Raw genomic sequence first — 24,711 nt, 5'->3', positions numbered from 1 at the left:
TGATCCTTTTTGATATGTCAGCCCTTGGCCCAGAACCATGGCAAATATAAAGAAAAAAATAAGGGACTGCCTTCTCACGTAGATTACAATTTAACAAATTGTGGGATGCCTAGTGAAATGAGTGTCTACAATAATAATAAATACAGAGAAATTTAAATTTTTTTAACATTTATTTTTGAGACAGAGAGAGACAGAGCATGAATGGGGGGAGGGTCAGAGAGAGAGGGAGACACAGAATCGGAAGCAGGCTCCAAGCTGTCAGCACAGAGCCCGATGTCGGGCTCGAACTTGTGAACCACGAGATCATGACCTGAGCTGAAGTCGGACACAACCGACTGAGCCACCCAGGCGCCCCTAGAGAAATTTAGCTTAGTTTCAAATCTCAGGGATTTGACAAAGCCACAAGAGCTTAATGAAAAAAGTAACTTGAGCAAGAACTTGATTTTCCTCTAATCAGAAGCTTGTATTTTTACTGTTTAAAGTTGGCACCATGCTTTTTTTAAAGATAAAGGTTAGAGGCTCCTGGGTGGCTCAGTCAGTTAAGCGTCAGACTTCAGCCTAGGTCATGATCTTGCAATTTCCGAGTTCAAGCTCTGCATCGGGCTCTGTGCTGACAGCTCAGAGCATGGAGCCTGTTTCAGATTCTGTGTCTCCCTCTCTCTCTCTGCCCCTTCCCCACTCACACTCTGGCTCTCTCAAAAATAAACATTAAAAAAATTTTTTTAAAGGTAAAGTTTAAAAAAGAAAGAAAGAAAAGAAATCCAAACTCTGCTATAATTTAAAGCTTGCAGTAATTCACCTACCATCCAGCTGTTGTATCATGTTCTTATGTTCTTCCGTATCAACCAGATGGCATTAATATGCAAGTCACCACTGTTCTCTCTAATCTTTGACCACCTCTGTTTTTGTTATTTCTTCCATTTTAAGTCCTATTTTAAATCTAGTCCAAGTTACTCCCCCTTCCTTGACACTCCACCTTGGTTGTTTTTTATTTGAATCATTCTCTCCTTCCCCCATGTTCCTATCAGACTCTGTTCATTTATCTATTCAATTACCTGCCACATTCCGACTTATTCCAGAAACTGGTATGCAGGTGTCTCTCCTACATGAGGATATACACACTTTGGACTCATGGACTACATTGTGATTTTCCTTATTTTTTCTAAAAACCCTAATGAATGAATGAATGGTTTTGGAAGAAGCAAATTAATCCATATTTAAAGAATGAATCCATGATAGAATGAATAAATGAAAGAATGCAGGTTATTTCAATCACATATAAGAGCCCTGCTTTCAGATATTTTAACCTTAATAACCCTTTAGGAAAAGTGTTGAATTATTCCCCAAGACTTATTAACACCTAAGGTGAATTTTACTGAATATGATTATGAGGAGGTCAATGTGATACAAAGGTCTATGCTGTGCAGATGGAACTCTGCCTTCCATCTGCAAAATTAGCTGTTTTCCACTTGATGTTGCCAGCTTTGTTTGTTTGTTTTTTTGTTTGTCCTGAGCAGTTGTGCTATCTTCTGGTTTCCAATAGTCTTATATTTCACAGTGAGAATGTGCCTGCCAAACATGAATTTACCCAGAGGTTATCAACTAAGTTGCTGTTTCTTCCGTCCATGAATTCTCTTTTCATTAGGATACAAATGGTAAATAATACACTTTGGAAAGTTAATTTAATTAATGGAGCAATAGACAGTCACCCAGTTGGCACAATTAATTCCTTCATTTAATAAAAATGTCCTGTCAGGTAGTACACACCAGGCACTGTGCTAAACTCTGGAGAGATAAAGATGAATATGGTGGCAGGGTCACCGCTTGTGAGTAAAGTGAAATAGAATGTAAATAAATCATTGTAATAAATATCATAAATACTCTAACAAAGGGAAGAGTGGCTTTGCTGACAATGGTGTCAGGAGCTCTGCTTTTAAGTGACTAGATAAGTAAGAAAGGAACTCTGAATGTGCCTCACTTCCCCCTAGAATGAAGTAGGATGTCGTCCACAGTGACTGGATGCCTTAGATGTCCCTAAAGGACTTTAGAAAGATATCCATGTAAGTAGGTTAATGCAATCCTTCAGAAGGGATTGCTTGTCCTCTAAGGACTTGAAAGGTGAGCAGCCAGTGACAGAAAGGAGGTGGCATGTACTTTGATCTTACTCAGGGAGTCAAGTGGCTCTGAAACAACATGGAACACCTGGGTCTTCATCTAAAGGACATGAACACTCAGTGGGAATCATGTGGCATTCTAAAAGGATGGCAAGTGCCAGGGTGGGTTACAGGAAGCAAATACAGACTTTAATCATTTAATAATTTTCCATTGAATAATTTTATATAGCAAAGTAATCTGCCATGTACTGACTTTAGTTGCTTAATTATTACATTTCAATTACCATTTATACACTTGGAAAATACCTTTCTCTTTCTTCATCCCTCCCCTGTGTCTTCCCCTTTCTTTCTCTCTTCTTCCCTCTTCCCCCACATCTCTGCCATGTACACACATACCCACATACATGCCCTTAGACTTTTGGGTGCACCAGCCAAGGAACCAGGCATACAGATTCACAAAAGTTCACTAACTAAAACTGAAAATCAGTAGCATTAGGATGCTCCAAAATTCAAACATCAATCAGGAGGTATTGTGGCCCTTAGTAACTCAAGAGAAGGCACCAGAGTGGAGTACCTTTGAATTTCAAAGAAGAGGTAGACAAAGAGAGCTTTATAACTAGGGAAGTCCCCCTGTACCTCATGTTTATCATCTCCCATGTAAATAGGGAAATATCTTGCTGACTTCCATTTGAGGAATATGGACAGATGCATAGACACTGAGCAGAAACTAATGCACTAAATTTCCCTCTCACAATGCCCATTGGTATTTGACAAGTCACCCATCCATTTACTGTTAAGCGACATTTTCATGTATCCTTTTCTCTTAACCAATATTAAAGTAATTGTAAAAGAGAACACCAAGGACACAGCTGGCATGACAGTCCCTATGTTTTACCACCAAATCAGAGTGGCTGACATGGAAAACAGAGTAACAGATGGTGGAACAGATAGCCAGAGGGTCAAGTGATTTGCTCAAGGTCATAAGAATTTTGTACCAGAAGTACAAACAAAACCCAGAAAGACCTTGAAGCTAAATGCTACTGTTTACATACCTCTTTTCATGGAGGAATAAAGTTTCAATGAATCAATTAAAGGGTAATTATAATAAAGCTACTGTTTTTTATTAGATCCAATTATGGAAATGACTGTTTGGTTGGAAGAGAGGCAAGTAGCCCACTCTGCCTGACTCTGTTCTATGGAGTGTGAGGACACAAGAATGGAATAAATGCTTTGTGTCCCTATGTGCCACTCTAAGCTATTGGATCCATTATTTAGGCATTTGACTCATGAATATGTGTACAATAGGGTTGGTCAGGTCGACATTTAGGTAGATTTCCCTGACATAGTATACAGGATGAATTCAGCAGTGTGGAAGGGGGGAGGGCAGAGAGACCATACTCAGAGAGGACAGGTTGGAGGACTCTTCAGTCATGGTGGTCAGATATGAGAGAGGCTAAATTACAGCTAGGACTTAGCAGGTGACAGTGCTCCCTGCAAAGACAGAGAACAATGCTGACCTTGTTATTGGGGATTAGAGTGATATATTCAGGGTGTCTGATGGGAGCATCCAGGAGGCAGATTCACTTTTGAAGCTCAGAGGGAAAACACAAATTAGACTCCATCAAAATTTAAAACTCCTGCTCCTTGAAGGATACTACAGAAGAGCCATAGAATGGAGGAAAATATTTTCAGAACATATATCTGATAAAAGGCTTATATAGAATATATAAAGAACTATTAAAACTCAGTAATAAGGAAACAAACATCTTGATATATCTATTTGACATAAATTTTGAACAGATATTTTAGTAAAGAAGGCATGCAGATGGAATAAACCCTTGAAGAGACGATTTTCTCTTTGGGTGAGTGTGTATAAACAGTGGGCTGGGAGCACCATTAACTCAAAATCATCATCATCATCATCATCATCATCATATCATATAGTTAAATAGTGCTTATAATTTTGTAGACACTGTTTGAAATATTGTATAAACATTAAACTCACTTAATGAGTTAATAGAGTGGGGATTTAATAAACCATTTTGTAGATGAATAAACTGAGGCACAGAGAGGTGAAGTCATTTACTCAAGGTCACCCAGCTAGTAAGTGGCCGAGTCCAGATTTGAACACAAGCAATGAGTCTTCAGAGCCTATGGTCTTGGCTGTAACTATATACTACCTCCCCATTTATCAACAAAAATACATTGAACATCTTCTCTGTGCCCAATGCTTGGTCACACACTATAAAGTCATAAGGAACTGATTAAAAATAGTTCCTTTCCTAGACAAGCCTGTGTACACCAAACATTTCAGTGCATCTATCCATGATCCAATTTCAGAATCAGAAAGTCGACAATAAACATGCAGAACATCATCATCACTTGTTTGAAGAATGGGCTCTAACTATGACCATTAGGGATTCTTGAAAGCATCCTAAGACCTCTAGAATTTAGAAGGTTTCCGAAGAAAAAGAGACAGAGCAGAGGAAAGCAGAATTTGAAAGAATTCAAATAAGAGATAGGAGTTTGGACATCTGAAAAAGAGTCTTTTAGGGTCTTTAATACTGCCATAATTGTCATCAAAAATGTTAAGAATCTCTTTCCTGCTTGACAGAATTGTTGTGTTTTAGATATTCTTAATAAACTAGTGTAAACAAGGATGATCTATGTCCAAAGATGACAATGACCTAATTCAAATACCTCCTTATGTGAGAACTGCAGCTGTCAAGCAGCTGAAATGATTCGTGCTAGCCAGCTATTATTTCAACAACACTAAAGACCGGACCTTAAGAGCCCTGAGTTATGTTTTGGCTTTGTTTGTTTGTTTGTTTGTTTGTTTTCCCCCTTCTAAATTGGTAACATCTCTTTTCCCCAGAATGAAAACTGCAAGAAGATGGTGATAAAAGCAAGGGGATAAGCAACAGACATCTTTCTTCATTAACTGACTCTGATTAAAAGAAAATAATGTCTTTGACGCTGTAGCTACAGAAGTCAGCCTGTGAGACGTAGCATCCTCCAAGTCTCAGATTCACTCTATTCTAGCAGCCCAGGCTGGAAAGTAGCCAAATGTGTGCTTCTAACAACTGCCACCAAGCAGGGGGCAGGAGAGGGAAAGGAGAGAGTGAGGAAGGGGAAGGAAGAAAGAAGCAGAGGCAGGAAAGGGGGGAAAAAACCCAAACAGACAGAGACAGAGAATGAGAGAGATCGCGGGAGATGGGAGAGTGAAGGATCGGAAGGAGGGGGGATATAAAAGCCAGATTTTTATTGGAAGCAATTGACGTGGTTGCTATGAGACCCGCTCCAGCACAGGACCAGCAGCCAGCCCGGCGCTGATGGTTCTTACCTCCTACTAAACCTTTCTTTTGACACAGTTTTAGAGTTGCTTAATATCTGAGCGAGCACCTGACACGGGCGACTTTTTCTTTCTTTTTTCTCCTCCCGTCTCTCGGGTAAGATGGAGGTAGAAAGCGAAGCCAGCTGCTCCCCCAGCCGCGCATCAGGCGGGTCCAGAGAGTACAAGGTGGTAATGCTGGGAGCTGGGGGAGTTGGTAAAAGCGGTAAGTTTTAATACCAAATGCTGGGGAAGGAGGGAGCTCTGGAGAGGCAACTCTATAGAGTCAATAATGATGATAATGATAATAATACTGCCGTCGGGGGCTAGCTAGCTATGGCAGGTAAACACCAAGTATCTGGCAGGATGTTTAAAAGTAATAAGGACTGTTAAAAAGATGTAGATGAGTCGGGAGAATGGAACGACAGCCAGTGATAATGTGTAGAACTTAAGATCTTTTTTGTTGCTTTGATTTCTGCTAGGTGATATTTGATCGCAATTTCTATGTCCAATTTTTAAAAAATAATTAATAACATATTTATGAAATAGTCCTGGTATGGGAAAATATTCTCCTGTTCTCAAAAATACTCCCATAAAGAAAAAGGTGCTATGAATATGCAATGAAACACACATATGCAAAGGCAGACACACAGGCAGGATTATCAGTGCTGATGGTTGTGTTTATTTCTTTGATTAGGAGCTTCCTGTCCTCTTTCCTTATCTCTGATCTGATCTAGCATGGTGTGGTCTTTGAATGTCTGGAAGAAAGTGACAGAGGTTGAAAGATGGTATTCTTTGTGGAACTTGAGCAGGGTGATCGAATCATATTTTGTGGTTAAACAGATTTAGAAGAGAAAGCTACAAACATAAAAGGATATGGAATGCTAATGGAAGTAAACACTGGTACATTTGTTATGCTACATTAAAAAAAAAGTTGTCAGTGGTTGGGTTTCTTGAGGGGCTCAAAAGGCCAAATAGAACAAATTAAAACAAAAAATAGTAGTGTTTGAGGCTGATCAAATGGTGAAAGAATATCTTGGGGCTATGGTTATCAATAGAAAATAAAAAGGCAAATATAACTTTTTTTCTATAAATACAAAAAGATCCCCACGGGGGGGGATACATCTGTGGGGATGCCAGAAGACAAAAGAAATATTAAGAGTTAACGCTGGCAAAAAGTAACCACAACAAAAAACACCTCAACAGTTTTATGCTTGACAAAAAGATTCAAAGTTGAGGCAACACTCTTGGCATAACCCCCCACCAAAAGGCTGATAACTTTGGTAGTGAGTCCACAAGTGGTAAGAAAGTTGATCAGTAAAGGAAAGAGAATAGGGAGTGAGATTCTAGCAGACAGCAAAGGTAAGGAGGTTAGAAAACTGGGGAGAGACATAAAGTTGAATACCCCCAACACCCTCCTAAAAAGAATACAACAAGGTATTATAAAAAAAAAAGAATAGGTGGATCTGGACTTGGCCAATTGTTAAATGCTTGTCCAAGTGAGAAAAATAAATCATCTCATGTAGTTAGGAAATGTGAAGTGTAACACTTTGCAACTGTGTAGGAGTGAGGAATTTTCTACAAGCTTTTCTTCTTTAATGTGATGATTTGAAAGGGGAAGAGTCGAAATAGGTGAGGATTAGGGAAGGAGGGGAAGGAGGAAGGATAAAGAGTAAATAGTCCATACAAAATAAAGCTATCTTTTTAAAGAATATAGTCAGTTAGATACAATGAGGTAGAACAATTTGAGAATAAAACAGGAGAGAAACAGATCTAAGAAAAAGGCGGGAGCCAAATGAACAGAAATGCCACCAGGGGTGTGTGAGGTCAAAGACGCTGCAACAGTCCCATAATGTGCCCATGTATTACCTTTGTTTGCTGGCTTGTTGTTTTCCTGTTTCACCAGGAGCTTGGGGGATGTGGGAATAGAGTGACTAGTTTTTAGTCATATTCCATGGAAATGGACCTTGGAGACAGGAGGTGTAAGACAGTGGCATCCTTCAGCAATGTACTTATCCTGGAGGTGATATTAGTCTACTGTTTTGACCTTCCCCATATATTATTTGTAGTGACTAATCATTGTCACCTTTCTAATAACCAGGCATTTTTGACATAACAAAATGTTGGCAGAAATTTTTGATGTAACAAAATGCTGGGTTGCTCTCACCTTCAGTGTGCACATTATATAGTTGAGCGAAACTTATTCAGTATGATTAAGACAGGAGTAGCCAGGTCACCTCTGAGATGGTTAAGGATAAAAGAGAGCAAATAGTTCCATTGTACTGATTTTATTAATAGTGTACTTAGCTGTTACTTTAGAGAGAATAGAATTCCTAGTACAGTTCCACGTCCAAAAAAGTCTGTCCTTATGGCTAAATGTTGGGAAGCAGAGTGATGGAATCACATCTTGCTCTTGGGTTTTGCCCCTATGATTCATTGGTGTTAACAGTTGATAAATGTTCAAGCACTGATTCTCACTATGAACCTTCTTTTGAAGGTTAAAATGTTTGCTTTCAAATGAACTAAAATATTTTTTTAATAAAAAAGCCACTTTTTGTATTGCTGAGTATCTGGGTCAACAAAGGCCAAATTTACTTTTCTTCCCACAGTTTCAGTGGTTTATGTTAAAGAATTGTACAAACCAATTAAGGGAGATTGTATGAAGGGATTTCAAGAAGTCTGTGTTCTGAAGAAACTAAAGAAGATGTATCAAGCTATCATCTGTCTCTAATTCTGACTTATTCCAAGTCAGCCTTGTACATGAATGAGAAATTCAATTTACAGGAACCATAATTTTTAAATGAACAGAATCTTGGAGATTGTCTATGCTTACTGTGAAATTAGCTTTTTCTCCCTGTCCCTATTTTACTAAGATATCCTTTAGTGAGTAGGGAATTTGGGGGCGGGGGGGTGGGGCTTGTAACTTTACTAAAACAGGAATTCCCACAAGATTTAAAATGCATGGGTAAATAAATGTACTGTGTTTGATAAATCTCCAACCACCAATCAACACGTTTTTGAGCACATACTATGCATGGGCCCTGTGCTAGTTCCTACAGAGAGGAAACAAAAATGAAGTAAACATTTGTGTGGCAGATATGGGTATATGGTTTTCATGCTTATATCCAGTCTTAACCACAATCTAATTAGCTGTCACCATCTTGCAAATGGAAAAACTGAAGCCCAGAGTGACCACTTGTGCTTGGTCATTGAGGTAATAATAGAAGTCTGTGAAGTTTTAACTGACTCTTCTACATTATATTTAATGCCACGGAGGGAATTGCAAAGAGTTTTAACACTTACAGTCAAGCAGAAAATAGGCCTGTTGGTAAGGCATTCTCTACTTGAATGTTATAGCTAAAAAATATTTCTGGGCGCCTGGGTGGCTCAGTCAGTTAAGCAGCCTACTTTGGCTCAGATCATGATCTCTTGGTTCGTGGGTTCAAGCCCCGCATCAGGCTCTATGCTCACAGTTCAGAGCCTGGAGCCTGCTTTGGAGTCTGTCTCCTTCTCTCTCTGCCTCTCCCCCACTCACACTCTTTCTTTATCTCTCTCAAAAATAAATAAACATCAAAAAGTTTTTTAAGGGGCACCTGGGTGGCTCAGTCGGTTGAGCGTCTGACTTCGGCTCAGGTCATGATCTCACTGTCTGTAAGTTCCAGCCCCACATCGGGCTCTGTGCTGACAGCTCAGAGCCTGGAGCCTGTTTCAGATTATGTGTCTCCCTCTCTCTCTGCCCCTCCCCCACTCATGCTCTGTCTCTCTCTCTCTGTCAATAATAAATAAACATTAAAAAATTTAAAAAAAACAGTTTTTTAAAACATAAAAGAGATTTCTACCATCTAGACTAACACTTTCATTTACACATCTATATATTTTTAATCTTTAAGTGAATATAAGTAAACATACATAACATTTATATTATTTATAAATAAAAACATTTGTATCATATTTATATACACATAATTAAAAGAAATACCTAATAGTAGCTAAGAGCCCTATAAGTACTGAGTAAACAGGATAAACAAGAAATAGTCCTCACCCTATTTGAAAGATGAGAAATTGGGGCACCTGTGTGGCTCAGTCAGTTAAGTGTCTGAATTCAGCTCAGGTCATGATCTCATGGTTTGTGAGTTCGAGCCTTGCATCGGGCTCTGCTGACAGCTTGGAGCTTGGAGCCTGCTTTGGATCCTGTGTCTCCATCTATCTCTGCCCCTCTCCCTCTCATGCTCTGTCTCTCTCTCTCTCAAAAAAAAAAAAATAAAAACATTAAAAAATATATGGGAAATCAAGTCCCCAGGAGTTGAAAGAACATGCCAAATTCATGCTACAGTTGTGGCAGAGTCACATCTGGAACACAGTTCTCCTGACCCCCACGAAGCTGCTTTTACTCCATAACCAAGTTTTTATAAAGGGTATCATAAATAAAAATTGGACCTATTATGCAATTAATTTGGTATAAATTAGGCACATTCTAGTCTCCATCGCTCTTTGTTCCACTGCCTACCATCCCTTCCCCTCCCTCATAACAGAAAATAATAAAATCTCACAGCTATGGCTTAAGAGTTTAGTGGAGTCTAAACAATCCTCGTAGCTGTTTTAAACATTTTCCTTTCCCTGTCTCTGTAGTTTTATAATACAAAGGCTTTTCCTCCATGACCGAGCATGGCAAGTATCTGCTTTCTTCCTCTGCATTCGCATCTGGTTCTTCCAGTTCAGACTCAAATTATTCAGCAAATCTCATCCAATAATAATGTGATCTTACTTTCCAAGATACATTCTTTTCCTATTCTGTTTTATGATCTGAGTCGAGGGTAAAATAATTTGAGGGGAGTGGGTCATTTATTCCTTGAGGTCAGATGAGGCATCTGAGGCAAAGAGGTACTGATTTGCCCAAGAGTACACAGAAGTAAGTAAGAAATAGGGGGCTTAGTCAGTTAAGTGTCTGACTCTTGATTTCGGCTCAGGTCATGATCTCGCAATTCCTGAATTCAAGCCCCTCATCGGGCTCCACTCTGACAGCTGGAGCCTGCTTGGGATTCTCTTTCTCTGCCCTTCCCTGCTTGCTCTCTCTCTCAAAATAAATAAACTTAAAAGAAAAATTAAAAAAAAAAAAGAAATAGGAAAGTAACTCATGTTTCTAACTCAAAATTTTTTTCTATCAGATTTTGTGAGAAAAGTAGAGAAAGTATCCAAACATCAGATGAGGTCTACATGGTCTTCTTTACTCCCCGGGATACATTTTGGAATTACCTTGGTAAAATTTTGTGTGAAATTTTGTCAAGGGTGAAATTCATATGAAATATTTTGCAAGTGACTGGGAAGAGACAGGGTGATATCCCTCTCTGCTATTGCAGACATGACCCCTGGACTCCAGGAACTCACTATCTCATGGGGGGAAATATGTTGCATACCACAAAGTGATAAGTTTATATCAGGCCTGTGACATAAGAACTGTTGGAGCTCAGGGTAAGCAGTGGCTAAATCTGCATGCAAAGGCTAAGAAGGAATCTCAGCAGAGAGGATACTTGAATTGAGTGTTAAGTGATGAGCACGATTTCTTGAAGTTGAGAAGGAAAAGTACAGACAGCGTGGGGTATGGAGAGGAAGATAATTTAATGGGAACAGGGCATACAAAGAGAAAAAGCAATGTGAGGACTATCACTTTTCATGGAGGGATCTTGATAACTTGGTGTCTATGGGAGCATTTGGAAAAATCTCCCCGAGTTATGCTTTAAAACTCTCTTAGAGAACTGTGAAAAGTAAAACCAAACAAAGCAAATAAGGTGAAAACATAAAAAGTATTAGGGAACTCAGAATTTATTAGAATGCATCTATTGTGAATTTTTTGTAAAGAGGAAACTCATTTATAAAATAGGCAATCATACTCTGCGCCACATTCTTCTGCAATTTGTCTCTTTTATACATTGAGTTTTGTGAAGCAGGATTTTATCAAATGAAAGCAGTAACAATATTTTCTGAGGTAAACAGAAAGCAGCACAAAACCAATTCCTTCAACCGAAATGAATTGGTATAAGCAGGTAGAAAATCGAGCCTTTATCTGATGAATTAAATCAAGGCAAACAACCAAGTGCATCACCCATGTCCCTAAGGCTCTGTGTTTTACCTCATTAGCAGAACTTTGGATCTGACAAAGCTGAATAATTGTCACATCATGACCACGTGTTATTTGAACCCTCTGGAATGCAAAGGCAAAGAAAAACAAACAAGGGAAAAATGAAAGGATTTCAAGACTCAGAGGCTCTCCGTTCTCACCCTTCATTGTCACCACCCTAATTATACTGCACATCATCAGTCACTGTAATCCTGTCAGCAAGCATTGGCCAAGAGGTTCCAAGTAAGGCTAGTAGAAAAGTAAATTGGTATCTACTTGCTCAAATAATGATTGAAAGTGTAATTTAGGTAAAAGGTGTTGACGAACAATATTTCCAAGATTATATGCACTCTATAGATTTTAAACTGATAAAAGAGACTTAGTACCTTCCTGTGTCTTTATCAGAAAAAGGACCTGGAGATGAATGAACTTGCATTGACCCCTGGCTATCCATATGCTGCTGGGCTTCTTACATTTACACATCCACTTTGGAGCCCTGGGGGCCAATGACCTATTGCATTCATCCGACCCCATTCACTCCTCACCTTGATCTTGTGAAGTAGATGTTAGTGTGTGCACTTTATACATGAGAAAACTGAGGCCCACAGAAAAAGTAATGTGCCCAGAAACACAGAGATATGAAATGATGAGCCCAAGGCACCCACACATACATATATCAATTAAGTACTTATTTTCATTTTCCCACCCTGAGAGTTTTTGTTTTATTTCTTGAGGAGATGATGCAGTGAATGTGAGTCCTGATTTCAACTGAATCTTCACAGTTATATTTCAGACAGACAAAATCATATATACCAAAGTATGTGGCAAATTTTAATTTTCTACAGAAACAACAAAGACTGCCCTTGTTAGGTATAGTCGGGGGAGGCATGGGAAGTTCTGACCAACAGGATGTAGGCGCTGATGATATTTCACATCCTGGTCTATTCAGGGGCCTGGACAAAATCAAGTAACTCAGTAATAAGAAACTATTAAAAGCTGGGATCATGTTAATTAAGGAAGTAAATGAGTAATTGATGTATCAGGTGGGTTTTTGTAATCTCTTAGGTGCTGATCTGTCTTAGGGAGAATGTTTTCTCTATACGTGTACATTACAAGAGTAATTGAAAGTAACTCCAGGTCACAAATGGGAAATAACCTTCTTTGTTCATTTATTTAATAAGAATAGATGGTGTGTGTGTGTATGTGCATGTCTGTGCACATGTATATGTATCTGTGTGTGTCTGTGTGTGCATATCTGTGTATGTCGGTATATCTGTGTACATCTGTGTGTGCATGTGTGCAAGTGTGTGTATCTGCATGTGTGTCTTATGTGCTTGCATATCTTTGTCTCTGTGTGTGTGTGCATGTGTGTATATCTGTATGTGTCTGTGTGCATGTGTGTATATCTGTGTGTGTCTATGTGTGTCTTGCATGTGTGCATGTCTGTGTGAGTCTTGCACGTGTGTGTGTGCATGTGTGTGTGTGTGTATCTGTGTACATCGGTGTGTGTCTGTGTGCCTACGCCTGCAAAAGGCCTTGAACTATTAGCAGGAATTACAACCCCCACCCTGTCTAGGGGGGTGAAAGAGGTGAACTGTAGTGCAACGGGAGAGGTGCAAAGGGAGAGATGTACTAGTGGTATTTTGAAAACAATGTACTTTGTGTGTCAGGAAGTTAGAAGAACTTCCCATAGGTGGCTCACTTGCTCAGCTACAGCGCTGGAACCAGAAGCCTCATGACCTCTTGGCTTCTTGGATGATGGACTTTTCCATTGAATCATGCTGCCTTTTGTAAACCAGCATAAAATCTGCTTCTCTTAACTGAAGTTTGGGCTGCTGATGGTGACTGGTGTGTGTGTGGTGGTGGTGGTGGTGGTGTGTGTGTGTGTGTGTGTGTGTCTTTGCGCTGCAATGGCAACATGAATGTATGTACACTGATGGAGGGCAGTCCTCTGCATTGCTCATAAGAATGTCTGAAACTCTCTTATCACTGAATTTGGCTGTTATTTACAAGGCCCAGCAATGTTTCAACTCAGTCACTTGGGTTTTGCTCATAAATGTCAGCCCTCTGACAACCATCACCGAGCAGTGCCATCTGCTCTTTTGGTTCATCAGCAGGCACCAGCTAAGTGTCCCTACTGCCAACTGTGCCAGGTAATCCCTCCTGCCCTTTCCGCCTGCCATGACCCTGCTCTGCCAACACCACCACATCGGCATTGGAACATGACCTGCTCGAGCCTCCGCACTCGCAGGTCCCTGAGCATCCTGCCACGGCCAAGTGACCCGGAGAGATAGTAGTCTGTGCCAGATTCTCCCTGGAGTGTGCGTGAAGCATGGAGTATGCGGGAGGATGTGGGAGGAAGCTGAAGATGTTGTATTGAGAAGGGAATCAGAGGATGCACAAGGTTTAGAATCCCAGGAAAAAAAGTTTTACTTGAACTGAAATAAGACTGTATAGAAAATTGGTGATCTCACAATAAGACACCAGATGAGGATTTTTAACTCATTAGGTAAGTTGTGTGGTAGGGGGAGGTCTTTGTTCAGAAGACTGCTTGTACAGAGAGGCATTGTTCGGGTGTTTGAGTAGTTATGTATTGAATAGATAAGGAAACCTTACATGATTTATCACTCCAAAGTTTCTCTTAACATGCTTTAAAATGAGAAACAGGGGTGCCTGGGTGGTTCAGTCGGTTGAGCATCTGACTCTTGATTTCAGCTCAGGTCATGATCCTAGGGTCATGGGATCGAGCCCCGTGTGCTGAGTGTAGAGCCTGCTTAAGATTCTCTCTCTTTCTCTCTCTCTCTCTCTCTCTCTCTCTGTGTGTGTGTGTGTGTGTATGTGTGTGTGTGTGTGTCCCTCCGCCCCTCTATCCGGCTCATACGCTCTCTCTCTCCGTCTCTAAAATAAATAAATAAATAAATAAATAAATAAATAAATAAATAAATAAAATTAGAAACAAACATGTCAGCATATGCCCATGCTTAAGCCTCTGTGTACCCACAAGGAGGGATGATTTCTGTTCTGTCCAAACTATTGCTCTGTCTTTCAACTTCTTGGCCCAGGGAAGATAAGAGCCCGTATTTCTGAGTCTTCAATGGGCCCAACTCTGTTGTAAGTGCTTTCTGTACATTAATTCATGGAATCCTCACAAACCACTGCCGTGTAGCTGTGGTGATTATCCTTAGCTGACAGAAGACAAAAGTGAGGCTCGTGGAGAGACTGGAGGAGGGGGCCTGCAGGAGTCAGCGTTTGCCAGATCCCAAGCTCTGAAACATTGTACACTAGACCACTCACCATCCATGCTCTTGATCTGCCCTTCATCTGCAGTCTGAGGCCTCAGCATAGAAATCAGAACAGAACAATGTGAACTTCAGGTTTGAGCATGCAGAAACCCAGATTTTATGTTTTCTCATCTCTAGATAGGGATATTAACTTTACTGACTGCAATGACTCATGCTTGGGTATTTATAACAAAACCTGGCACGTCGTAAGTGCTGAATAGCACATATAACATGAATGGACATTTTTTTTAAAAACTATTTGTCTTTAATAGCATCTGACCTTGCATGGACCAAGCAAGCCCTTTGACTCTCCATTTTCCCCATTCTAAAAAAAAATGGTGTTATTTATAATTACCTCAAAGAGTTGCTACATAGATGATATTAGAAAATATTAAGTAGGGGTGCCTGGGTGGCTCAGTCAGTTAAGTGTCCAACTTCGGCTCAGGTCATGATCTCACAGATTGTGAGTTCAAGCCTCATGTCAGGCTCTGTGCTGACAGCTCCGAGCCTGGAGCCTGCTTTAGATTCTGTGTCTCCCTCTCTCTCTGTCCCTCCCCTGCTTGCTCTCTCTCTCTCTCTCTCAAAAATAAAAAAATTTAAAAAAACATTTTAAAAATGCTTTAAAAAATAAAATATTAAATAAAAATGTGAAGTATAGTGCCCAAGAAATTCCATTCTTATTAAACTTGTTACTTGCTGTCCTCCCTCCCTTCCTCCCTTTCACCTTCCCTTCCTTCCCTCCTTCCTATCTCCATACCTCCACCTAAGGCAGTTTATCTCAGTAGGGTGGGGGAGAGTGATGGAAGATCTTTCAATGTGTTACAGGAAAATGCAATTTGGGTTGAATATTGTAAATGTGTCATTGTATATCCACTTGCTCTCTGCCTGCTCTTGCTCTCTATGTCCTTATATTGATTAGATTCAGCTTTAGTCTCTTGAGTAGTAATTTCGGTGACAATAATAATGGTGGTTTGCTAGTTACCCTAGTAAACAATCCCTTTATTCATCCTAATTGACCCATCACACACACACACACACACACACACACACACACACACACACACACACCATTGCCTTGTAGGGAAAGGATTTGAGGATTTGAAGACAATTGCCTGCCTGCTACAATAACTAAAAAGGGTCTGCTTGTAAGGGCTACTGTTTATAAAAGAGCATGCCTATGCCTAAATTTGGACTGAAATGAATTTTTCTGATACATGTGTTGTTTTAATAAATTTTGAATAATAATATGTTCCCTTTGTTCTCCATAGTAGCAGCATTGCTACATTGAAATGGAGAGTCCTATTTAATGGTTGCAGGAACAGCTAATAATAAGCTACACATATAGATTTTTTTAAATGGAAAAAATCAGACTCTTTATTTAGAAGCACAGGGGGCACATCTGTTATTTGAAATTGAATTGTACTTTAACTAATTGGTCTCCTCCCATCATTTTTTAACCCACCACATCCCATTGCTTTTTGCTCCCCATATCACCATCAGGACAACTGTCTGAGATTCTGTTTTGCTTCTTTCTTCTTCTCAGATGTCATCTGTGGCTTGCCCATTGCCAACAGGCTGACATCCAAAGCCCACAGGATTCCTGATGTCTGAGACCATGTGGGACTATCCATCAACTAATCATCAAAGAGGCATCCCCAAGGCTGGACACATAGGGAGAGTTGTACTGGATGGCACAGAGGAATCAATCTGGATAGGGCAGAAATTTGGGAACCACAGAATAGAAACAAATGTTAGAAGCCAGGAGGGGTCAGTGATGGGTTGAAATGGAGTCAAGAATACTGTGCTAATGGAATCAGATGAAGTATAAGCCAGGTACTCAGATCCAGAACTGAGGTTACAAAGGCCAGGGTGCTGCAGAAATGTTATTTTATGTTGGCCCTGGTATGATATGATTTGTTGCACTGTATCTCTCATTTCTGTCTCAGTCTCTCTGTCTCTGTCTTTCCCCCTCCCTCTGTGTGAGCTATGCCCTGATCTAAAAAGATCCATGAGACTACCAGAATGATCTGTCTTCCAGACAAATTATTCTACTTTTAGTCTTTCAAATCCTTGAGGCTTCTTGCCTATAGTATTCACATAATTATCCCAACGTGAGTTCTCTTATCCTTTCTCTCAATTTATCCAGTTTTGTATTTCCTTCCAGATTCTGCACAAGTATTTTCTTCTCCTTAATATCTTCCCGGTCTACTCTAGTCTAACATTTGTCCTCTTACACTTAAAATTCTTTCTGACTGTTCATTTCACAACTGTTCACAATTATACAGATTCTTCTAGTATCTGGTTTGTGGTCTTAAAATGTTATTTAAATCGTTCATTTTTATGTAACTTGCAGCCTTTTTATACTTCCCATCTTGAATGCAAATTCCTGCAGGATAGGAAATAGATTTTATATTGTCTTTTCTCTCCCATGAAATGCATGGTAGTAAATTCTCAAAAAATATTTATAAATTCAATTCCCCCCTCTCATTTTTGGGAAAGGACAGGGAGTAAGACATCACACTTATGTAGTGAAATAAAACTAAGCAATATTCTAAAATTCTGTAATACAAAGACCCATGAATCTAAGAGAAAGAAATTGGAACCAATAGAAGTATAGCAGGTATGTGAGTGTGGGGGAGGCTATGGCTTGGGAGGAACCTAGGCTCAGACTAGCATGAATACTTTTTGGTGGCAATGGATTTGAAGATGAATAATTCCACTCGATGTACGGGATGCTCCATAGCATTAAGAGGTCAAAGTAAGGTTGTGGATCAAAATTTGGCAGATAGGCAAGAATAAGTAAGATTCACATGCCATGTTGTAAGAAGGGATTATGTGCCAGACAGATACTGTAGAATCGGAATGGTACACATTCCTTGAAAGCCGAGAGACTGGGATATCTGACAGCTGAGACACTGATAATAACTCATTTTATTTACCAAACCATTTTCCCCTGGACACCGGGAGGAAGGGGGGATGGAAGAAAATCATTTTATGAAATGTTCTGGAAAAACCTTAGTAAATAGCCTGTAGAACTTTGCTTACTCCTGCATTTTTTTTAGTTCAAAATGCTTACGAACATCTCAATGAAAAATTATTTCTTGATTAATACTGAGCAAAACTGAGTTAGATTGTGATTGTAACTCTGAATTCTAAAGCAACCACAAGTTTCCACATAATTTTCCTTGTGAGGGTGAAAAACATCCTGGGTCATGATTTAATTTTGCCAACCTCTATTCTAAAATGAAGGGAAAAGAGGAACCCCTGAGAATAGCAGACAATCACAGGACCAGATTATAATCAAGGTAGCACACTTTCCTTCTGATTTTAGGAAGCTCTAAAATCAAAAAGGCAAGATCCACTTCATAGGTAAAATGGTTGCTACTATTAAAATAATAAAATTTTCTGTGCTAGTATTAGGAGCTTTTTCTTCCTTTTGTTTACCTACTCACTCCACTCTATGTGCTTGGTTACAATGAAAGAGCTTAAGCAATTTAATATCAGCTTTCATAATTTCTTTAGGCCCACGCCACAAACACCTTTCATATTTTTCTGTCCTTTGACAATGTATCTCCCACTTACTTCATTCATCACACAAAAGCAAATGGAAAACATTTTTACAGAGAATACTCTGCTGTGACAAGCACACCAGTTATCTGCCTCTCTGAACTTATTTGCATTTTCCTGGGTATAATTCTGAGACAGCCCAGCATGTCTGAAACAGTCTGGACTTTGAAGATGAATAGACTTGCATTGAAATTCAGTTCTGCTACTTATAAGGTGAGTGACTTTGCTGGCTCTTTTTTCTTCTTCTTCCTGATCTCTTCATGTTGAGGATCCAGGGTTTATTCCTTGAAACTTACCTCATCTTTAATTTCTTAGAATATTTCATCCAGCCCCACGGCTGTATTTATGTATCTTTGTATCTTTATATGAAATGAAATTTGACTTATGTGTAGATTAAAACCAGAAGGAGACATCATTAAAATGACCAAAGTGAGAGACAACAATACCAAATGGAGACGAGGATGTAATAGGAGTATAAATTAGTACAACCACTGTGGAAAATGATTTGGCCCTATGTATTAAGCTGAAGAAATGCATAAGTTGACTGTATGACCTAGAAATTCTATTCCTAGCTATAAATACCCAACAGAAACTTACACATGTGTGGGGCAAGAGGCATAGCCAGAGTGTTTATAGTAGTATTATTCCTAATATTAAATTAGGAATAATAATTAAAGTATGTATACGTATGTATGTCTCAAATTAAAAGTGTATATATATATATATACACTTTATATATATATATATATGTATATATATATATATATCACAAAGGAAGGAAATAAATAAAATATGGGTTTATTTTAACACTATAAAATTTGGATGTTAGCCACCTATTGAGGGAAGGAGTTGGGGACTCGAGTTCAGGAAATGTTCTTGTTTCCGAATAGGTGGTGGTAGCAGGAGTGTTCTCTTTGTGATCAACCAGAGAATTGTAAAATTTTCTCTCATGCACATTCTTAAAGTAAACTAAATTCCACACAAAAAAAAGTTTAAGAAGTTCTAAAACATTATATCTCCATTGCAGACTTCCTTCCTGAACTCCGGTTAGGTATTCAACTCTCTCTACTTGACATCTCCAGTTAAATAGCGAATAGCAATTTCAAACTAACTTATTTTATTGAAAATCTTGCCGACTTATAACACTTTCTTACAATATCCTTTTCTCGGGTCCACATTTTTTCTTAATATGCCAACGTATTATTTTCTGACTTAATTGTTTATTATGCTATTGGTTATTGTTGGCTTTCCCCAACTAGAATGTCTTTGTTCTCTCAAGTTTCCAGTGCATAAACGAAATAAAATTACCTAAACTTGAGAAGCTTCCATTTCTTTATCTCTAGAGCATGAATAATAACACCACGCTTGCCAGTGCATTGTAAGATTCAAGGTAGTAGCAGTGAAGATGAGAAGTAATAAGATTCTGGGTAGGTTTTGAAAGAAATGCCAAAAAAGAAAGCAAAGGATTTACAAGATAGGAAAGAGTTGTTGGCCCAAGCAATTAGAAGGATAGTTTTGCCATTGACTGAAATAGGATTGTATATATAAAGTTCTTGGCACTAAAAAACCCAGAAACTTATCCTCTTAATCTTATGTAGCTAAAGAGAACATACATAGCTCTTAACATTGTAAAGAGACACAACATAAACCCATTTTATAATCGCTAAATGCTTATAATCCAGTTGGGTTTGAGACTTTTTCAAACAGAGCTTATACTGCAGTTGTGAAATGAAGATTAAATCCAAATAAAGCAGTACCATACTTACAGTAGGTGTTTGATAAATATTTGAAATTTTTCTTTATATGAATAAAATGGCTCATACTTGATGTGAGGAAGAAAGGGAAACATTAATAGGTATAAGATAAATGTACAAATTTATATTTACCCATTCTAGAGGAAAGAGTAAACAAAACTTATGTGTAGATCAGAGTAATCTTGGAAATCTCCATTAAGGATATTTTGAACCAAATATGCACGAATACGTGCATTTAACATGTGGCTTCTAAGTATTGAACTCTTGCTTTCCAGACATTCCTCTCAGTACTTAGAAACACAGCACTGAATTAGCTTTTATCCACCTTCAGAAAAACTGGCATAATGGTAAAGAGAGACAGGGAAAATTGCCATCACCAAGGCTTTAAAGCTGATACTGTTGGTGTTCACTTTCCTGTTTATCTTTTCCACATAAATGTGCCTTATGTGATTTAGACAGAGGCAAAAATCAGAAATCTCCATCCCCTGCTGTCCTTATTTGATCCTTTCTCATCAGTCTTTACCAATAGCATGGAGGTTTCTCCCATGTGCACAGCCCAGATGTTACCTTCTATTCTTGCTTTTTCACCTTCTCTATTTCATCCTAAACACCCATGTGACTGTTCACTCATCCAGTCAAACCCCAGGCTGGGTTTGTTTTGTACAGTGTGCTTAAAGAGCACAGTTTTGAGATCCTGTTTCCAACATTCAAATGCTGGTTCATTCACTTAGTCTTGGTGTGATCTTGGGGATATTGCTCAGCATGTCTGTATCTCAGCTTCCTTCACAGTCAAATAAGGATGATGACACACTGGTCTTGCAATGAATTTATGAGAATAAAGTGCTTAGAATAGTACCTGGCACCTCTACAGAAGTGCTAGCAACTGCTGTTATTGTTGTTGCTTTGTCACTATTATTATTATGTCTTTCCAAGAATGTTATTCAGTCTTATTCAGTCTGAAGACTAGGTTTTCTGCATTTTGTCCAATGCTGAGACGACTTCCCTTTCCCCTTATTCTCAGAAGAGCATTTTTAATTTACTTCCCTACCTGCAACAACCGCTATCTGGGGCCTAGCGTAAAAATATTTATGTAGCTCTGAGCAAATGGGCAACAGTGATGGGGAGCCAAGGCCAGTTTTTCTAATTAGTTTCTAGGGAATTAGGTGGCTCATGATTTCTAAGCCTCCAGTCTTTCTCAGAAAGGATGAGACATGTTTCTGCACTTTTTGAAAACTCTGTTTGACCATAAAATGTCCCTACATGGAATCATCTTGAACACTCAGAGAACTTTCTAATACTTTTTCCAAGATTTGGTCTAGTGTGTTAAGTGAAAAACCTTACATGCAATGGGATTTTAGAAACAAATGAATTCAAAGGAGAATTAGAGAAGCCAGGATAGTTTCAGTAGTTTGGTTCAGTTTGAGCTTATCATGGAAGGTCACAGCTTTTACATCTCTCTGGGTTGCTTTCCATCACTCCTGGCATGTGCAATTATTTTTAATTTTCAAATTTTATAGCTAGCACTTGAGCTACACCAGCTAATCCCTATCTAAGTAATAAGGTCCTCTGCTTCCACCTTTATTGATTAATTATCTGTTGGAGTTTTTAATATCCATTTGTGTTTAATTTGCTGATATTAAAAATGCCTCATTCCTGAAGGTGATGAATTGTCTTCCAAAGGATAGGGCTCTGATTTTGATTTATGTAATATTGAGTTCACTGGAGTCTAGCTGGAGGCCTGCCATGGGAGATCATTGTAATAAACAGCCCAATAAGGGACACTCTTCAGGTCTTTGAGAACTTCCCTACTGCCTGGTGGATAAACTTGTTTTGTTTTGTTATGCAGACTTCTATGTAGATCATTTAGCACCAACTTCCAGTAAGATGCTCTCAGTGTGGACTACTGTTTCCTTGCACAAATGGTTTGTTTCAGTCCGTGGGACCCAACTGTCTCCTAAATAAACCTTATGCATACCTACCTAATTTTGGCATGAGTAGTCCTACTCAATGACCATCCAGTTTCAATGACCTTATGAAATTTTCTCTGCCTTTTTAAATTTCATTTGTTCTTGGAGAACCAGGAGGTGAACATCCAAACCTACTGTAATTTATTCTTCCTTCCAATATTTCTAGCTTTACTTTATACTGTTCATTTAAAACTTAACATATTCTAATATATATATTTAACTTTCTCTGTGTATATACTATGTATTCACTATACTAAAAATTCCTTACTTTAAATCTAGTTTAATATGCTCTATGCCAATAGTTCTTTTCTTTTTTTAAAAGTTTATTTATTTATTTTGAGAAAGAGAGAGCAGGGGAAGGGTGGAGAGAGAAAGGGAGAGATAGAATCCAAAGCAGGCTCTGCACTGTCAGTGCGAAGCTGAAGGCGATGCTCAGTCTCACAAACTGTGAGATCATGACCTGAGCAGAAATCCGCAGTCAGACACTCAACCAACTGAGTCACCCAGGTGCCCCATATGCCAATAGTTCTTCAAGTGTGATTCCCTGGTCCTTAGCCCCTGCAGTATAAGGGTATTTGTTAGAAATTCAAAGTCTTGGGGCTCTTGGGTGGCTCATTCAGTTGAACGTCCAACTCTTGCTTTTGGCTCAGGTCATGATCCCAGGGGCCAGGGACTGAGTTCCACATTGGGCTCTGTGCAGAGCACAGAGCCTGCTTGGGATTCTCTCTCTCTCTCTCTCTCTCTCTCACCCTCTGTCCCTACCCCCTCCCCTGCTCATGCTCGCTCTATAAAATAATAAGTAAAATAAAATAAAATAAAATAAAATAAAATAAAATAGAAATACAAATTTTCTCCTGTCCCAGGAATACAGAATTAGAAGCTCTGAGGTTGGGACCCAGTAATTTGTGTTTTAACAAGGTGTTTGGATATTACTGATGTAAAGTCAAGTGTGAACACCAAACTTGTCCTCAAACTTGGTTGCACATTGGAATCACCTGGGAGGTGTTTTAAAATACTCACACCTGGGTACCATTCCCAGCAAATTGGATTTTACTTGGTCTGGGGTGCAACCTGGGCATTGAGATGTTTTCAAAGCTCCACATATGATTGTATTTGGGAATCAGTACTCTGTATCACACTTCTTTTTCCTATTTCTTGCTGATTCAGTCTTGGTAGGCTGTGTGTTTCTAGGAATATCCATTTCTTCTAGGTCATCTCATTGGTTGGCATATAATTGTTCAAAGTAGTCTCTTAGGATCCTATGCATTTCTTTAGTATCAGCTATAATGTTACCACACTGCTTTCTTTCTCTCCCAGTATTGCCAAGACTAAGCATATACTGGACACTCATATATTTGTTAATTAAAATGGGCAGTTTTATTGTTTCGTTAAATATATTTAATTACCAAATGAACATGATTTCTAAACCATTTTAGATATTATAGTGTGGCAAAAGAGTGACATAGAAGCAAAAGTATCTCTCCAGCAGTCATCAAAACAGAATACATATATAACATGTTTCCATGCGAGTATGTATCTTTGAATGGAACAAAAATATGAGTATATATTATTGTCACTTGAACAGGAATTTGCCATGTTATGAAATAATCTTTAGAATCCTATGATATGATGATAATGCTTTTATTAAGAACGTGGATTCATTTTTAGGTTAAGGAGGACTGTCCCCTTTCTAAATCTCAAGGGATAGTGTTTAATAACCTGACAGGGGGAGAACATGATCCTTGGCTCAGTTCTGTGAATTACTAATGTGGACCATGACAATTCAAGTCAGCCAAATTTTATAGTTCTAGTCAATTTTTTCTGTGTCTGTTTGGTTGGTGCTTATCTAGGCTGCCTTAATTAGAAAATGCTCTTTCCTATGCCTTCTAACACACCCTAGGTACATACTTGTTGACAAATTGGTGTTTATATTCATTCCTTTGTTTGCTTCCTTCCACCTTTTACTCCAGTGTGAAATGTTCTCCCTGCTCTGGTAGTTCTATTTTTTGAAAATGTTCCCTATAAGATAATGTTCCTGATGATTGATACATCTGCATAGTTTTGATTATTATAAATATAGATGTTGTTATGTATAAATATTCACTGTGCCTTGGTAAGTCAGAGTCTCTTAACTGAGAGTGAGGGAAAAAACATCTCCTAATTTTAAATTCCTCACCTTTGATATGAGAGAGAAAGAAGCAAAGTAGATAATATCCAAATTCCACATAAATTTTTTTCAGAAATAATAATGTTAAATATCTTGTCCAATCAAACTGTCTTGGCAATCGAGTTAAATACTTAAGAGTCCACATCTTTGAAGTACTACTCAATTTACCAAATCAGTCAGTGCATGAAGTTATAGTGCAGATAAACACATAAATAGATATTAGAGATATAATTTCACTTATGCCATTTTGGTTTAGATAATATGATTACATTAAATTTTAAATGAAGTTTGCCTTTCTACATGAGCTGGTAGTTTGAATACATTTTCTCCTAAGTAGTAAGTTTTAAATTTATTTGTATATTTGTCTATGTTTTCATACTGGATGTACCATCTCAGCTTTTCTAATTGATGGGAA

General features: G+C 38.6%; 1 protein-coding gene across 2 annotated transcripts in view; it reads left to right on the top strand.

Annotated features, from left to right (window-relative positions):
* The first annotated feature begins 5,501 nt into the window (after nucleotides 1-5,501).
* Nucleotides 5,502-24,711, top strand: part of RIT2 (Ras like without CAAX 2) — a 378,415-nt gene continuing 359,205 nt past the window's right edge. Inside the window, exon 1 of one of the 2 annotated variants that reach the window (XM_007081804.3) lies at nucleotides 5,502-5,671. In XM_007081804.3, the coding sequence (XP_007081866.1) occupies nucleotides 5,569-5,671 (103 nt within the window). In that variant the 5' untranslated portion in view covers nucleotides 5,502-5,568. Of the gene's footprint in view, nucleotides 5,672-18,573; nucleotides 18,622-24,711 lie in introns of those variants that run through there. The other variant, XM_015537413.2, reaches the window with a different exon arrangement.

Source organism: Panthera tigris, chromosome D3 (assembly GCF_018350195.1).
Source record: "Panthera tigris isolate Pti1 chromosome D3, P.tigris_Pti1_mat1.1, whole genome shotgun sequence".
Taxonomy (NCBI): domain Eukaryota; kingdom Metazoa; phylum Chordata; class Mammalia; order Carnivora; family Felidae; genus Panthera; species Panthera tigris.
Note: the sequence above shows the minus strand (reverse complement) of the source record. Positions and strands in the feature narration are given on the sequence as shown.